This window comes from Vicia villosa, linkage group LG2 (assembly GCF_029867415.1).
Source record: "Vicia villosa cultivar HV-30 ecotype Madison, WI linkage group LG2, Vvil1.0, whole genome shotgun sequence".
Lineage (NCBI taxonomy): Eukaryota > Viridiplantae > Streptophyta > Magnoliopsida > Fabales > Fabaceae > Vicia > Vicia villosa.
In genome coordinates, this window is record NC_081181.1 from 225,506,254 (window position 1) to 225,522,047 (window position 15,794).

At 34.2% G+C, this 15,794-nt stretch overlaps 2 protein-coding genes across 2 annotated transcripts; both read left to right on the top strand.

Moving 5' to 3' along the window:
• The first annotated feature begins 1,058 nt into the window (after positions 1-1,058).
• On the top strand, positions 1,059-4,997 carry LOC131648366 (3-isopropylmalate dehydrogenase, chloroplastic-like). The gene is made up of 11 exons (XM_058918129.1): positions 1,059-1,387; positions 1,467-1,596; positions 1,684-1,795; positions 2,118-2,193; positions 2,335-2,423; positions 2,685-2,771; positions 3,258-3,374; positions 3,509-3,616; positions 3,698-3,751; positions 3,827-3,979; positions 4,651-4,997. The coding sequence occupies exons 1-11, from the start codon at positions 1,168-1,170 to the stop codon at positions 4,729-4,731; spliced, it is 1,227 nt and encodes a 408-aa protein (XP_058774112.1). The 5' UTR covers positions 1,059-1,167; the 3' UTR covers positions 4,732-4,997.
• A 6,633-nt stretch (positions 4,998-11,630) lies between these two features.
• LOC131654076 (BRAP2 RING ZnF UBP domain-containing protein 2) lies at positions 11,631-15,528 on the top strand. Its single transcript, XM_058924489.1, has 11 exons — positions 11,631-11,901; positions 12,000-12,224; positions 12,327-12,441; positions 12,888-12,985; positions 13,244-13,350; positions 13,475-13,715; positions 13,818-13,871; positions 13,965-14,108; positions 14,271-14,335; positions 14,579-14,633; positions 14,766-15,528. Exons 1-11 carry the CDS (start codon positions 11,749-11,751, stop codon positions 14,883-14,885), a joined length of 1,377 nt encoding a protein of 458 aa, XP_058780472.1. The 5' UTR covers positions 11,631-11,748; the 3' UTR covers positions 14,886-15,528.
• The last annotated feature ends 266 nt before the right edge of the window (positions 15,529-15,794 follow it).

Consider the following 15,794-nt stretch of genomic DNA (forward strand, 5'->3'; position numbering starts at 1 on the left):
AGATAATGCAATGATCTCACGACGTGGAGACCTATATGAGATACGAATGAGAGCAACATGCAATGATATTGATAGTTAAGTAAAGAAATATATTATTAACACAGGTTATGCATGACAATTAAGTAATGAAAATTTACCCCTAATAAAGTTTCTTATTGTTAACACTGAAATCTCTATTTTACTTTCTATCATTTATTTTCCGTCATCCACTTTCATGCATCAAACAAAATATAAAACCTTTATCTACTTAGAACCTAAAAAACTATTGAACGGTCTTTGAAATTACTAGTCTTTATGGATACAATAATTATAAAATTTTCTTTTGTGCTCAAGAACAATAAAACCACCTTAGAAACTTCGAGAGAAATTCTAGTGGCACCAAAGCAAGAAAATTTAGACCTTTTGGCCCGACCCCCAATTGTCAGCAGAATTCTTGTCTCAACCTGGTTTATTCATGTCAGCGACCGTAGAGTATGGATAATCATTTGATCTTTTACTCTGTCCCTCGCCTTCGTCGGAGTTAGCTAGCTTGTAAAAGACTGGTCCTTCGTTTATGTGGGAATTGAGAGAGGCGAAATTGTTTGAAAAGAAACATATATTACCCCAACCTTCTTCCTCTCATATAAGCTCTTGATAGATGTCGTGGATTATAAAAAAAGAATGAGATCAACATTTAATAAAACTGTCTTCAAACTTCTTCTACTTATCACATCTAAATGTACCTAACTCGACTTCTTAAAATACTTCTCTAGCACCACAACATAGCAAGACTCAGACTCAATACAAGGGAGGCCCAATTTCTCTCACCACCTTTAAGACCGCCGATCCACATAATAAGTTTCTCACTAATATAAATATAAAAGACAGAAATAAATTATGTCTCGTGAAATAAAAAAAATTCAATGAAATCTCAACCGTTAATTTTTTCAACTAGCCATATAAAATTAAATATAAAATATTTGAAAGGTGGTGATTTTCACTAGATTCCCTCCGGTCAAAATTTCACTTGAGATAATCCATAGTTCCATATACCCATAAAAGACCTATGCATGTGACATGACATGTCCATGATCTAGTAACCAAAAACAAGACAATAGTTTTTTTACTAGTTTACCCTTCTTCTCATTTGCACTCTGAGTTCTTAGAAAACTCGCCGTACCAACAAAAATGGCGGCTTGTCTTCAAACGCATTTCCTCAAAACCATACCCTTTCAGTTTCGCTCCTCCACATCTTCTTCAAAACCAACTTCCCTAAGATGTACTTGCTCCGCCGCCACCCCTTCTACCAAAAAATCCTACAAAATCACTCTCCTCCCCGGCGACGGCATAGGTCCCGAAGTCGTTTCCGTCGCCAAAGACGTTCTTCTCCTCACCGGATCCCTCCATGGTAACTTTCTTTCTCCCCCACTCCCCAATTCCCAACATTGCCTCCAAATTTTGATTCTTTATATATTTTTTTCAATTAGGGATTAAGCTCGAATTTCAAGAGAAGCTTTTAGGTGGAGCTGCATTTGAGGCTACTGGAGTACCTTTACCTGATGATACCCTTTCTGTTTCTAAGCAATCTGATGCTATTCTCCTTGGTGCCATTGGAGGGTATTTATCAATTTCACTTTTTTTTTTGTTACTTTTGTTTTCACTATCTGCTTTGTGGAATTATTTTGTTTGATTTTTGCCTGAAAGGTATAAATGGGATAAAAATGAGAAACATCTGAAGCCAGAGACTGGATTGCTTCAGCTACGAGAAGGGCTTCAAGTATTTGCAAATCTCAGACCGGCAACCGTGTTCCCGCAGGTACATTTACCTTCTTCTGCAATTTTTCACTTCATGTTGTGGCATTGAAAGTAGACAGCTTTAGGGGAAAGTTTCTTTAGATAAACAACTTAATTAAGTGCTTATCATATAAGTGTATTAACAAACTTAAAATAAAATCAATCTATTTCCATATAAGCTATAAGCTATCTTGGATAGCTTAGGGAAATAAGCTGAAAATAACTTATGGACATGTCATAAGTTTTTTCCGTATGCCCTTCCACAAGTGGTTATGTCATGATTTTGCTTAATAGTTTCCATTCTGTCTCTAGTGTGCTTTTGATTTTGGTTTATTTCTGTGTAGTTAGTGGATGCTTCTACTTTGAAGAGAGAGATTGCTGAGGGGGTTGATCTCATGGTTGTACGAGAACTAACCGGAGGTCTGTGGTGTTCTCATTATAGTTTTTGTACAGTGGATTACTTTTGAAAGTAATCCACGTTGTCAGATATGATCCTAATATTTGAAATCTTGAATATCAATTCGTGTGATGGATCTTGTTATTGTTCTGTTTGTTATTCAGGTATCTATTTTGGAAAACCCAGGGGCTTTGGTACCAATGAACAAGGCCAAGAGATTGGCTTTAATACTGAAATTTATGCTGCACACGAGGTATGTTGTAATTATAAGATGGTTGCGTGGGTTTCCGGTAGATCTTTAGTGCTTTTTTGTTTTTTATATTATAGTTGTGAAGTTAACATTTGTCTAGGAGGAAGGATAAGCGAATGTACTTTATGCATATTTCATTGTTTTTCTTTCTGTCTTGAGGAGTTTTTACCGATTTTCTTTAGTGTTGTCTCTTTCTTTTCTATAACTATTTTCTTTATTATTTCCGTATGTGCATTTTTCTGATTGATGACATTTGAATACCAGATTGATCGTATTGCTCGTGTTGCATTTAACATTGCTCGGAAGCGTGGTGGGAAACTTTGCTCTGTTGACAAAGCTAATGTACTAGAGGTACTGATCGCCGAACTAAGCTGTGAAACTCATTATACAATTTTGTGAAGTTTTTGCCTATTGATATGTGTACATAAAACAATCATAGCAGATTGCTTATGAATGAGTCCGGTCTTGTTTGATATACCGAGTGGTAATCTATATTTTCAAAAATTAGAACGAGTTGCGTGCGGTGCCTTAAAGTGCTTAAACCTGTAATTGTGAAGATTATTAAACCGTGCTGCAAGGAGAACATCTCTTATTTGTTTTTTTTTCTTGTTTGATTGTTTAGATTGAGTGGTCTAGAGAAAAAAGTGTCTCCACAAGCAAATAAAAAATTAATTAACTGAAACTGTATAAAGGTGTTTGTTTATTTTTAACTTTTATGTGAAATTTGAACATCCACTGAATTATTAAGACCTGTTTTGGCTACTTAAATGGACATGAAGATATTTTTGACAGACTTAGGTCCATTTACTGCATGCTAACTTCATTTGAATTCACCAGGCATCCATGCTTTGGAGGAAAAGAGTTACAGCGTTAGCAGAAGAATATCCTGATGTTGAGCTCTCACACATGTATGTTGATAATGCCGCAATGCAACTAATTCGCTACCCAAAACAGGTTTGCTTATGGAATAAATTAACATCACCTGACTTTTATTTTATTTATAGCCATGCAAATTTATATTCACCGAAGAAAAATTGTCTGAAGGATGAAAATTCAAATACTATAATATCTAACCCTGAATTTTGCAGTTTGACACTATTGTAACAAACAACATTTTTGGTGATATATTATCTGACGAGGCTTCAATGATCACTGGAAGTATTGGGATGCTTCCTTCTGCTAGCCTTGGGGATTCGGTATGAAATGAATGTTCCTAATAAGTTATAATACAAATAATGAGCATGTTCCTATTAATTTCACTAATCTTCTTGGATCAGGGACCTGGGCTTTTTGAACCTATACACGGTTCTGCACCTGATATTGCTGGACAGGTTGGTTTCTTCTATTTGTTCTCTTTATTTTCCTCAGGGTAACATGCTAATGGCATGTTTATTATCTTTTTACAGGACAAGGCAAACCCATTTGCTACTGTTCTTAGTGCTGCTATGCTTTTGAAATATGGCCTTGGAGAAGTAGAGGCTGCTGAAAGAATAGAGAGTGCAGTTCTGGAGACATTGAACAAGGGATTTCGAACTGCTGACATATATTCTGCTGGAACGGTTAGCATTTACCTCGTTATCTTGATATTAATGTTGAAAAAACTCAAGTTCTTTTTAAATGCACTTTGGTCCATAGATAAAAAAAATTAGCATTGGAAATGAATCGTTTACTATTTGTGACTCCCATCAAAGCATTGCTTAACTTCTTTTTGACGGGCCTTACCATGTTGCATCAAGTTTCAGAAAATATAAATCTGTTCAAATTTTGCTATATTCAGAGTACTATAGTGGTGCTAATGCCGCAATTTGCCAGCACTTTATTTCTAAATCACATTATCGCGGAACAATAATAGTTTGTTTAAATTATGCTATGCTATAGCACCGCTTTTTGACGGCAATGGTTTAACATCTCAAGCAACTTTTCACTCCAACGACCCAACTTTTTGAAAACCTAAACAAGTCTCACAAAGGATGCAACTCTTTAAAATTATATCTAATCTTGAGAATCAACTGTTTTTACACGTAGCTGCCAACTAGACTTGCTCTTATGGTGATACTCTTTAAGAACCTCCTATTCTTAAGTTTAAGAATCCTATATAACTGCTATGCTATCAGAGATATTCTCAATAGTCGATGGTGAATAATAATTGTTCTCATAGTAAAATCATTGAAAGTGTATTGGTTACATTTTTCTGAATAAACTTGATGTTTGGATTGCTGTGTTAATGCAGAAGCTGGTAGGATGCAAACAATTAGGTGAAGAGATACTCAAGTCGGTTGAATCTCACGTTCCCGCCACTGTAGGAGTGTAATTTTAAGATCAACTCAGCATAGAGTTTTGCAGGGTCTTGTTTGTCTTTGGAGATTAACACGAGGATCAAAGCTGAAAAGATATTTTATGAGAGCTCTGGCTTTCATATGCACAGTCATCTGAATAAAGGCCAGATATCATTTCAAATTGATTTTGTTGTGTAATCTCTCATAGTTATTTTATTTCAAGTTATTAACATTGAAATTGAGATTGTTTACCGTGTAAAAGTATGTTTTGTGTAAAAGTATGTTTTGTTAGATTTATTATTGAATTGATTAAATATGAATTGACTTTATTAATTTTTAATAAATTAAATTATGATCAATTGTTATAAAATATTATAGAATTATTTGATTGAGTTTTTGTGTTTGAAAGAACCATGATGAGATTGATCATTCACTTAAATCAAATGAGAGGTCTATGCTTTTACATTTAGCTATTTAAGCGTGCATCATTAAATGATTAACATATTCTGAAAATCTTAGTCGACAAAGAGGTAATAATCTTATCATATTAACTCTTGATAGTCGTCTCTCAAATATCTTATGAGATACACTGGTTTTATCATTTTTACAATCAAATTTATCAATTTGTAAAAGAGTCTTTAGAAAGTTATTTAAGTAAATATGAATGGAATTACAATTAAATTCATCAATTCGTAAAAGAGCCTAATAATAGATAGCTATTTACCTAAATATGAATGAAATGAATGACCATCAGATGTATGCCTTTCTGTATTTCTGTTGAGCGGTTTAATATTAGGACTAATCCATAATGTATTGACTTAATGGTTGTTTAAGTATTTGATTTATATTTGCACAATTGTTTTTTCTTTAACAAGGACCTTATTAATTTGCATTGTCACAATCCAAATCCTATAAAATTGTTGCATCAAATAATTGATATGGAATTTTTTGTTGTGGTTTGTTTGGGTAGACCAATTCAATTTCATTGAAAGCTATTTACACAAACCTTATGTATTGCTTTTTATATAAATAGAATATATCTTTCTTGATTATTCTTTAATATAAATAGAATATATCTCTCTAATCCTATAAGAATCATTTTTTATCTTTATTGATTATTCTTTAATATAAAATAATATGCTATAATTTACATCTATCAATTCAATTAAATTCATCATGTTTCTCTTACGAAAGGTCATTTTTTAAGTATGATTAAAAGATGGTTATAAAAGCTAAATATAATTTCAACTCAGAGTTAGTGCCTTACTAAACTCTATTAAAAAAATTGTATATTATAAATCTTGAAAAGGTTAGGTTAATATTTGGCTTCCAACGAGCATAAAAAAGGCGAATGCATGGGCTGGAGCTTGGATTGCAAATTTAGATGGAGGGGGTGCATCTAACTAAAAATTCAAATTATGATGAAGGTATTTGATCAAAGCAAAAAAAGATTATGAGTTTGACAATCTTCATCTGACATCTAGTTCTCTAGGTAATCCCATACTTTTGCCACAACAGATTAGAGGAATTTGGGAGCGGAAAAAGGTTGAGTGGGTTTGAAATTAACTGAAGATATGTGGAATTTTAGACAAACTATTGAGGTTGACTTTAAAGGAGCAGAGAATGCCAACATCAAGGAAGTTTATATTGTGGAAGGTAGAGAAAAAAATGGAGGCAAAAAATATGAGGAATATGCTATCAATGGGAGATAGGGGTTTTGTTTGTGTGTGTTAGAAGAGCAGGCGTTGTGTGTTGATCATGCATATTTTATCGTATAATATGAGGGGTTAGGAGGAGTCGCAAAGCACAAGGAATCCAGTGATTGATTATAGTCAATAAACTATATATTGTGTGTATACATGAGACTAAATTGGAAGTGGTGAAGAAATTGGAGGAGACAAAGGCTCTCATGTTATACCTAAATAAAATAGAAGAAGAAAGACAAGTTATTTGCATCTGAGTTAAAGGAGTTGTAGTTGATTTCTTTGCAATTGTTTTTTCTTTCAAGAGTTAATGCTATAATGAAGTGGTAGAAGACAAGATTAATGCTTTGGCTTAGAGATGGTGATGCACATTGTAAATTATTTCATAGAGTCATGATTGACAGGTGGCACTATGCCAAATTTGTCTTTTAGCAGCACCCCTACTAAAGCGCTTTTAGGAGAAAGCGCTGGCATAGGTTTCGCTAAAAACAAAATAAAAAAACACGCAAAAAAAGTGCTCTTAAAGGGGGGGGGGGGGGTTACGAAAGCGCTTTCTAAAAGCGCTCTTATAGGGGGGGTACGAAAGCGCTTTCAAAAAGCGCTCTTATAGGGGGGTTACGAAAGCGCTTTCAAAAAGCGCTCTTATAGGTGGCTTATGAAAGCGCTTTCAGAAGCGCTCTTAAAGGGGGGGGGGGGGGGGGGGGGGGGAGGGGGGGGGGGTTACGAAAGCGCTTTTACCCTAAAAAGCGCTGGTAAAGGCAGGGCTACCAGAGCGCTTTCTAAAAGCGCTTTCATAGCTGTTTCGTTAATTAAAATTTTTAAAATCAAAATAATAGCTGTTTCATAATCCCTAATTCTTCTTTCACTGCCATCGCTGCCCAGAACGAAGAAACGAAGAACCATCGCTGCCATTTACGAAGAACTCCATAAAAACTCCTCAAAACCGTATCTCATCCTCAAAACCGCCCAGAAAAACAAATACGAAGAGAAGACGAAGCTAGAAAGAAGAACAAACCCTGCCCAGAAAACGAATTCGAAGCTAGACGAAGAACAAACCCTGCCCAGAAAACGAATACGAAGAGAAGACGAAGGTACACGATTTATAGTTCTGTTTTTGACATTTGAAAGATTAGTGTTTATAGGTATTTTATTCAGAAAACTAGATTGCTTCTGGCTTCTGTTTTTATAGAAATCTATATTAGGGGTTTAAAAAATAGTGATGAGTAATAGGTATTTTCTGATGATGTGTTCGTTTGATTTTGAATCCAACTCTGAATTCTGGAAAATTTCTCTTCCTCTTTTCTTTTGTTTTTGTTATTTAGTGATGATGTGAGTTCTAGTTTTGTGATGCATTTGTGTAGTTTATGTCAATGGTGATGAAGGTTAAAGGTTATTATAGTAATGGTGAAATTATAGTAAGGCAATTTCATGGATTTATGGATGGTTATTTGGTTGTGGTACATGAGTGAAGTTAGAATTTTTTGAATTTGGTTATGGGTAATTGCAAGCTGGTTTGATAATTTCTACTTATGTGTATATAGGGAGCGTATCCGGTTTGATAATTTCTACTTAAGTGTTATTTTTGGCTTCTGGCTATGGCTTCTGTTTGATTCAATATTTTGGTTGTTTAATGAAACCATACATAATTTTATATAATAAGGCTTTTGTATGACGATATTATTCTTAATCTAAGTGTTATTTTTATGTTGAAACAACAAAGAGTTTTTTTGTGGGTTTATTATTATTCTGTTAATTGTACTCTTGTTAGTTTTGGAGGTGTTATTCTTAATCTATTCTATAAATTGTATATACTGTTTGAGATTGCTTTTGCCTTGGATTCTAATATAGCTTGGCTTCTGTTTTAACAGTGGCATAAGGGTTGGGTGTGGTGGTTTTCAAATTTTAATTTGTATTTGTACATCTTTTTCCGATTTTTTTTTGGTGTTCCATGAAAGTTTTGTTTGATTTTATTATGAATATTCTGTCAAAATCATTGGTTCAATTACTTTTACAGTTACTTTGAAGTCTCTGGTTTCTACTTCTAAAATCATTGTAGTTTGTGCTACAGTTTGCATATAGTTCCTTCACTTTTATGATATTTGTATTTAACAGCATCGTGTGTGTGTGTTTAATTTTACAGTTACTTTGAAGTCTCTGGTTTCTACTTGTACAACGCCGATTCAAACCTACCCATCTCCCACATCAAGTCTAACTCAGGTTACTATCCCTTTCTTCTTGCTTATAGTTTATTATTTTCTGCTTATAGTTTATTGTTTATGGTTCTATTTAATATCAATTTAGTGTCTCTCAACCAGTTTTTTGGTTTGTGGACTTATATTACCTTGAAATAAGGTAATGTCTTCTTTAAGAAATCGGGTATTCTGATTAGGTATTATGATTAGGTATTCTATTATTCACACTTTATAAGATCTCATTAGGTATTCTGATCAAGACATAATGATGATAGCTATTTATTATCTTGACAGAATTCCTTAGTACCTGATAGAGAAACCAAGAAGCATTTGTTTAGCTTAATTAAGACATGGATAAGACATGGATATTTATGCTACTTGACTATTGTGATATTTGATCTTATTTGTTTTTCTATGTAGTGTCCGCAACAGCGAAACAGTTCAGATTGCGGATACTATGTTTTGAGGTTTATGAAAGAAATCCTTCAGGCGAATCAATTAGAGATTCCGCTCACGGTATGAATTTATAACTTAAGATAATTTCATATAATTTATTACATTTAACTAAATCATTCATATTATGTTTTTGTTTTAATTTGTAGTACTTTGACGAATTCCGTGCTGCTTCGTACCCGAGACTTAAGTTGGAAGAAATCAAAGAGGATTTGTGTCAATTTTATATTCAGCAACTTTTCATGTAGGATTTGTGTCGATGTGAAGTATAATATTGTTGATGTTGTAATGATGTATATATATAATTTTGGATATTATAATGGTATTATATTAGTATATATATATTGTCCTACCGATGGCTGAAAATATATCGTCGAAAATATATTACAGGTCGAAAATATTACAGGTTGAAAACATATTATAGGTCGAAAATATTACAGGTCGACTGGGAGGATTAAATTACAGGCTGCACATTAAAATACCTCATTTAGCAACAACAGCGCTTTTAAAAAGCGCTCTTAAAGGTCCACCTACGAAAGCGCTTCTTAGTAAAAGCGCTGCCAAAGATTAAAAAAAAAGCATAAAAAAAAAACACAACCTACGAAAACGCTTTTGGAAAAGCGCTCTTATAGGGGGGCTATCAGAGCGCTTTTCCCAGAAAAAGCGCTCTCATAGGGGGGGGATACCAGAGCGCTTTTCTGGAAAAAGCTCTCTTATAGGGGGGGTCTACAAGAGCGCTTTTTCCAGAAAAGCGCTCTTATATGGGGGGTCTACCAGAGCGCTTTTTCCAGAAAAGCGCTCTTATAGGGGGGGGGGGGGGTCTACAAGAGCGCTTTTAGAAGCGCTTTTGTTAGCTACGCCAGCGCTGGCTTTCACAGCGCTTTTAAGCGCTTTTAAAGCCCAAAATAAGCGCTTTTAAAGCCCACGCGTGTTGTAGTGTGGAGGAGTAATGGTATTCAGAGTATCGTCACAAATGCTGTAAGAGTGAAAGGTGTCTGGGGTGTAATGTATGGAATGTTTAACCATTTCAAGTCTGTTAATTTAGTTAGATCCGGGGTGAATAATTTTCGATTCACTACTCTCATAGGTAGCAAGGAGACTCAATTAGTTAGTTTGTTTTCATAGGAGTAAGTGAAAAAAGTTGTGCGGGGTTGTTATAGTTTCAAGAGTTCAAGTCCAAATGAGGTAAATTTTGGACTCATTAGATTTTTGGTCGGATCTTAGATTGGATCTCATAATATTTTTAGATGAACTTTGCAAATGGAAAGTTGATGAAATATTGTAATTATACCTTTATCTCTCTAATTGCTAAAATGATTAATCCCTAAAGGTTGTCAAATTTTTTACTGACTTTTCTAGTGGGGTGTATGTATAAGGTCTTTGATATTGTTAATGTTATTTCTCAAGTTCATTATGTCTTTGTGAAAGGTTGATAAAATTTGGATGACATTGTTATAGTGAATGAAGTGGTAGACGATACAAAACGATGAAAAAAGAACTGATTATCTTTAAAGTGGATTGCGAGAAGACTTGTGACTAAGTAAATTAGGGGTGTTTGGATATTATGATGGAAAAGGCGAGTTTTTTTAGAGATATGGAGGTTGTGGATTAATGAGTGTTAACACAATCAACTTCATGACACAAAATTAACTTCGTGTATGTCTGGTTCCACTTCTACAATACCCAAAATCAATTATAGAGATGTATAATTGACTTTGGGTGATTTTGAGATATTTTATTTTTAAAAATAGAATTGATTATATTTGAAACTAGAATTTGTAATTTCTGACTCCATAATTGATTTTGAGTGATTTTTACACAATTGATTGTTTAACTCACTATAAATGTATCCAAACATACTCTTCTACCATGATTTTTGAGAAGCTACTATTACTAGCTTTTACCAACCACGCGTCAGTACCATGTTTTTTTTTTCTCCAAAATTCCAAACATAGAATTCCAAACATAAACTATGCCTAACTCAATTATGTTAAAATCAATTTTATTCGCTACCAATCCAAACATATTCATGATCTCGTTCTTGTGTAATAAAAAAGGCATCATCGATAACTAAAATTATCTATAAGATGCATCCGTTATACTTTTCCAAATCAGTGAAGGACTTCTCTCTACGTCATTACTTTACAATGATTCATGTTTAATATATTTTGCATTGCATCCAAAGATTGTTGTTATCATAAACTCCATATTCATTTTTTCCCACCACAAGTATTTAACCTATTAGACCAACTAATCTAGTTCAAAATCAGTTTTGACATCTAATAATTCTAATCTCCTCTCTATAACAGTTGCCGATCCAACTCCACATCCATTTTTCAAGTAAAGAATAAGATAGTGATTCTAGCATCTTTAATAGCGAGCCATTCAAAGTTCAAACTTTTCAGAAGTAATTATTGACTAATTACCCTTGTTATGCTTTCTTGCTCAATTTTCTCTTCAAATGAACTTTTTTTATAACTTCATCAATATCATCACACAATACTTTTAAAAAGAAGATTAATTTACTTATAATACACTGACATAGACATAATGAATGACTTAATCAAGCAAATTATAATTCTCTATTAAACTCAAATAAAATAGTCAAACCTTAAACTTGACAAGAAGTTGAAAGGGAAAGTTTAAAATTCCAAAGTTTAAACTTTAAAAGCTGATAATCGCAATCATATAACGTAGATTAGCGATGTGGAGTTCAAGCAGAGTCTCCGAAGAGGAACCGAGTGAATCATTTCCATTCTCCACTTCCGTTTTCAATTTCTCTTCCGGAAACCCTAGAATCGAAGAAACCCGCGGCCTCATGCACTTCTTCCCCGACGATTCTTCTCCTTCTCTTCCGGTATCAACCTAATCAATTCAATCTTCTTCTTCTTTAATTCAATTTTCATTTCCGAATTATCGTTTCCGATTTCCAATCTCTGTATGTGTGTGAATTAGGTCGAACGGAAACCACTGGCATGTGTTCTTGGAGTACCGAATCACATGACATATGCCGATTTCTGCCAATTCTGTGGCTCCTTTATTCAGCATATTCTTGAAATGCGTATTGTGAGAATGGATTCGATGGAAGATCGTTACAGTGTTTTGATTCGCTTCGATGAACAGCAATCGACGGACGCGTTTTACACTCATTATAATGGTCGACGTTTCTCGTCTCTTGAGGTTTCTATTTGTTCATTTCTTGATTGATTTTTCTCTAGTTTAATGCGTTTCTTGTTTTTGTTTTTCTGTTTATTGATTTTCTTGTGTTTGATTTGTGTATAGGTTGAGGTGTGCCGTGTTGTTTTTACATTGGATGTGCAGTATACTGGCTCGATTGAACATGCGCAACCTTCCAATGCTACTTCAACTGAACAGCCAACATGTCCAGTTTGCCTTGGTAATTACATATCCCTTCTATTATCTTAGGCCGCCTTTCATAGTATAGCTTGCTTTCAAAAGTTTTGGAGTTTATAGATGAAATATGATAAAGGGCTTATAGATGTAGGGGTATATATATCAAGATTTTAAATAATAGAGCTTATGAAAGAATTTTTGAAATGTAGAAGCAAATTTCAAATTATACGAGAATCTGTTGATTGAAAAAGTCATTGTTATTGCAATTATGTAACTTGTTTTCCTATAGGATCGTTTGGAGAATTTATCTAACTTTCTCATAATATAATGTAGTATTAATATATATTTTGTTTCTATTTTAGATATACTTTTTGTTGTCGGCTTTGTTGTTGCTGCGAGTATGGAACCTTCAGAATGAACTATCATTGGCATACGCAAAATGTTTAATTAGGAAGATTTAAATATTGGTATCATTTTGTTATTTTACAGAGAGATTAGATCAAGACACAAATGGAATTCTTACTACCATATGCAATCATTCATTCCATGTTTCCTGTATTTCAAAATGGGCAGATTCTTCTTGTCCTGTAAGTTGCTCCATTTCCTCTGTCTTTTCATGTAGGCATGAGGGTGTTTGTTATAGGGCATGCCCAAGAGGCGAGAGCAGCTGACTGTAACTGTACTGTCTGAGCTGCTCTGAGGATTGGGGGTGTCTCATTCAGTTGAATGCTTTCATGTTTATAATTAATTTAAACTGGGATTACTTGATTAGTTTGAAAGCAAGGGTTTCTTTTTGAATCCTTCTAATTAAGTATTCAGTACTGATCCCCTACTTATATTTTCAGGTATGCCGCTATTGCCAACAGCAAGCTGAAAAATCTATATGTTTCATTTGTCAAACCACTGAGAACCTTTGGATATGTGTTATATGTGGTTTTGTTGGTTGTGGAAGGTGAGAGATTTTTGTCACTCAGCCCCTTCTTTTGTTGCATTTTATTCCTTGCTTTTGTCTTTTTAAATGTATTTCGGTGCAACGATGTGTATCTTCTGGACTTCTCATGATCGTCTTGATTCAGATATAAAGGAGGGCATGCCATAATACACTGGAAAGAGACGCAACATTGCTATTCCTTAGAAGTGGAAACTAAGCGCGTCTGGGATTATGTGGGAGACAACTATGTTCATAGACTTATTCAGTCCAAAACCGATGGGAAGTTAGTTGAGCTGAACTCTCACTGTGTGAACGCAGACAGTGGATGTGGCAGCTGCGGAGATAATGCCATGAGAGAGGCTATACTTAATAGTAAAGTCGAAGCTGTAATGTTGCACCATTAATTAATAATTTTCTAACATATTAGTTTTATATATTGAGCTTTAACTTTTGTTAAATTATATTAATGTATTGATTCTCTTCTACAGATTGTCAATGAATACAATGAGTTGCTTGCTACTCAGCTCGAAAACCAAAAATTGGTGAGTGTATTCCATTTGCCATTTGCAGTATATCTGCCAACATTTCCTCCTGTCTTGTACAAATTTTAAAATTTTGAACCTGTTTAACTGTAGTATTTTGAATCCTTATTACAACAAGTAGAACAAGAAACTGAAGGAAAAATTTCTGTAGCTGTTCAAAAGGCTGTGAGTCTCAAACAGCAAAAGATTCAGTCCAAGATCGATAGATGTAACAAAGAGAAGAAATTTCTGGATGAGGTAAGTTTAATTCATGCTTGGGAATCTCCTTTTGGCAAAATATGATACCCAAGTTATAACCATGTCTTTGACAAAAAAGAAATTATAACCATGTCATAGGATTTTGGGTTTCATTAATGTTTACAAGGACATGAAATCTTGTTGCAATGTTTATATCTGCAGCTTAACGACAATCTCTTGAAGAATGAGGAGATCTGGAAAGCCAAGATACTTGAGATAGAAGAGAGGTATGCTTTTATCCGTTGTCTATTACTTGTCACTGTTGATGTGTTTTTCAAGATTGTAGTTAAGATGTCTTTTCCCATCAAACCAAATGTGCACAATTGCTGCTTTAATGTGTGTTTGTCATTTTTAGAGACGTTCCTTTGTAATTGTCATGCTTTAAGTTCCCATGTTTTGAACTCAATTACTTGCAAATCTGGTCCAGATTTTTGCAAACTGATAGGTGATGTACTTTTTTTTCTTTTCAGGGAGAAAAAAGCTTTAAAACGGACTGACGACAAGATAACGGGTCTAGAAAAGCAGGTAAAATAAACCCTTTCATTTCTCTCTTATTTTTAATCCTGGTGGAGTGGTGGGAGTTTGATTTTAGGGTACAATAATATTCATACATCAAACTAATGAAACTACTGTTTTGTTTCTTCTCAAACTGTGCAGCTTAGTGACCTCATGGTTTGTCTTGAGGGTGGAAAGGCGGTAGAACAGCTGCCATTGCTAAATGATACAAATGGTGGAACTGTCTCTGACATTTCAAAAGAATCCTCATCAACTTTGTAGTTCTTAACTGGAAGTTGAAAGGGAAAGAGAAAGGGAAGGGGAAAGAGGGGCAGGAACGAGGTAAGAAAACACACCCTTGCCAGTTTGAGGGAACATGAAAAATTAGTTAAGGTGACTAGCTTATTTTAAAATCATCCATTCCCTTATTTTAAAATTCTCCCAAACAAACTAGGAAAGAGTTCATTTTTCTTTTCTGCGCCTAAATTCACCTCCTAAACAATCATTGCGTAGGCTTACCTGCACCATACAAAACAAGGACGGAGGCACAAGTTGAGATGCTTCCGCCTGTTTTTTTGTTGTTAAAACTTTACCGTGTCATGTTTGTAAATAAATAGATACATACATAGATAGCTTTTAAGAGAGGATTTTTCAAGTGCTTGTACTTTACATGTTTCATACTTTAATTAATGTTGAAAATGCCCATGATACTATCTAGTTGTAAAGATACTTCTAGTTCATCAATAGAGGGTTTGCTTGAAAAGATTTATTAGAAATAGAGAGAGATATCCTTGATCAGTTGTAACATGTGTCTGATGAAGTGAGGCAGCCTCACTTAGAATTTCCTTGTTCTTTTCTAGTCGAAGTTCATGTACAAGAAAAACTTTTACTTCATCAAGATCCAAAACATCAAATTTACTTTCAATCGAAGAAATTACCTGTGCATAAGTAATCCTTCAATGTGATGACTCACATGAACATGATCTCCTATTGATTCTAGCATCAACTGTTCTTTGAATTCGAGGAAGAGATTTTCACTGTTGCACTTTTCAATTTATTTGCACACTTAATGCAAAGATGACGCACTTTAGCGCATGTTTGTTTTTGAAAGTATGCAAAAAGATATAGTTCATACACATGCAGATTTTTTTTTGCAACAATGATTGAAACATCTAATTGATCTGCATGAGA

Coding starts and splice junctions, on each gene's coding strand:
- LOC131648366 (XM_058918129.1), top strand. CDS start 1,168: ATGGCGGCTTGTCTTCAAACGCATTTCCTCAAAACCATACCCTTTCAG. Junction 1,388..1,466: donor CCTCACCGGATCCCTCCATG/GTAACTTTCTTT, acceptor TTTTTCAATTAG/GGATTAAGCTCGAATTTCAA. Junction 3,752..3,826: donor CACCTGATATTGCTGGACAG/GTTGGTTTCTTC, acceptor ATCTTTTTACAG/GACAAGGCAAACCCATTTGC.
- LOC131654076 (XM_058924489.1), top strand. CDS start 11,749: ATGTGGAGTTCAAGCAGAGTCTCCGAAGAGGAACCGAGTGAATCATTT. Junction 11,902..11,999: donor ATTCTTCTCCTTCTCTTCCG/GTATCAACCTAA, acceptor TGTGTGAATTAG/GTCGAACGGAAACCACTGGC. Junction 12,442..12,887: donor AACATGTCCAGTTTGCCTTG/GTAATTACATAT, acceptor GTTATTTTACAG/AGAGATTAGATCAAGACACA.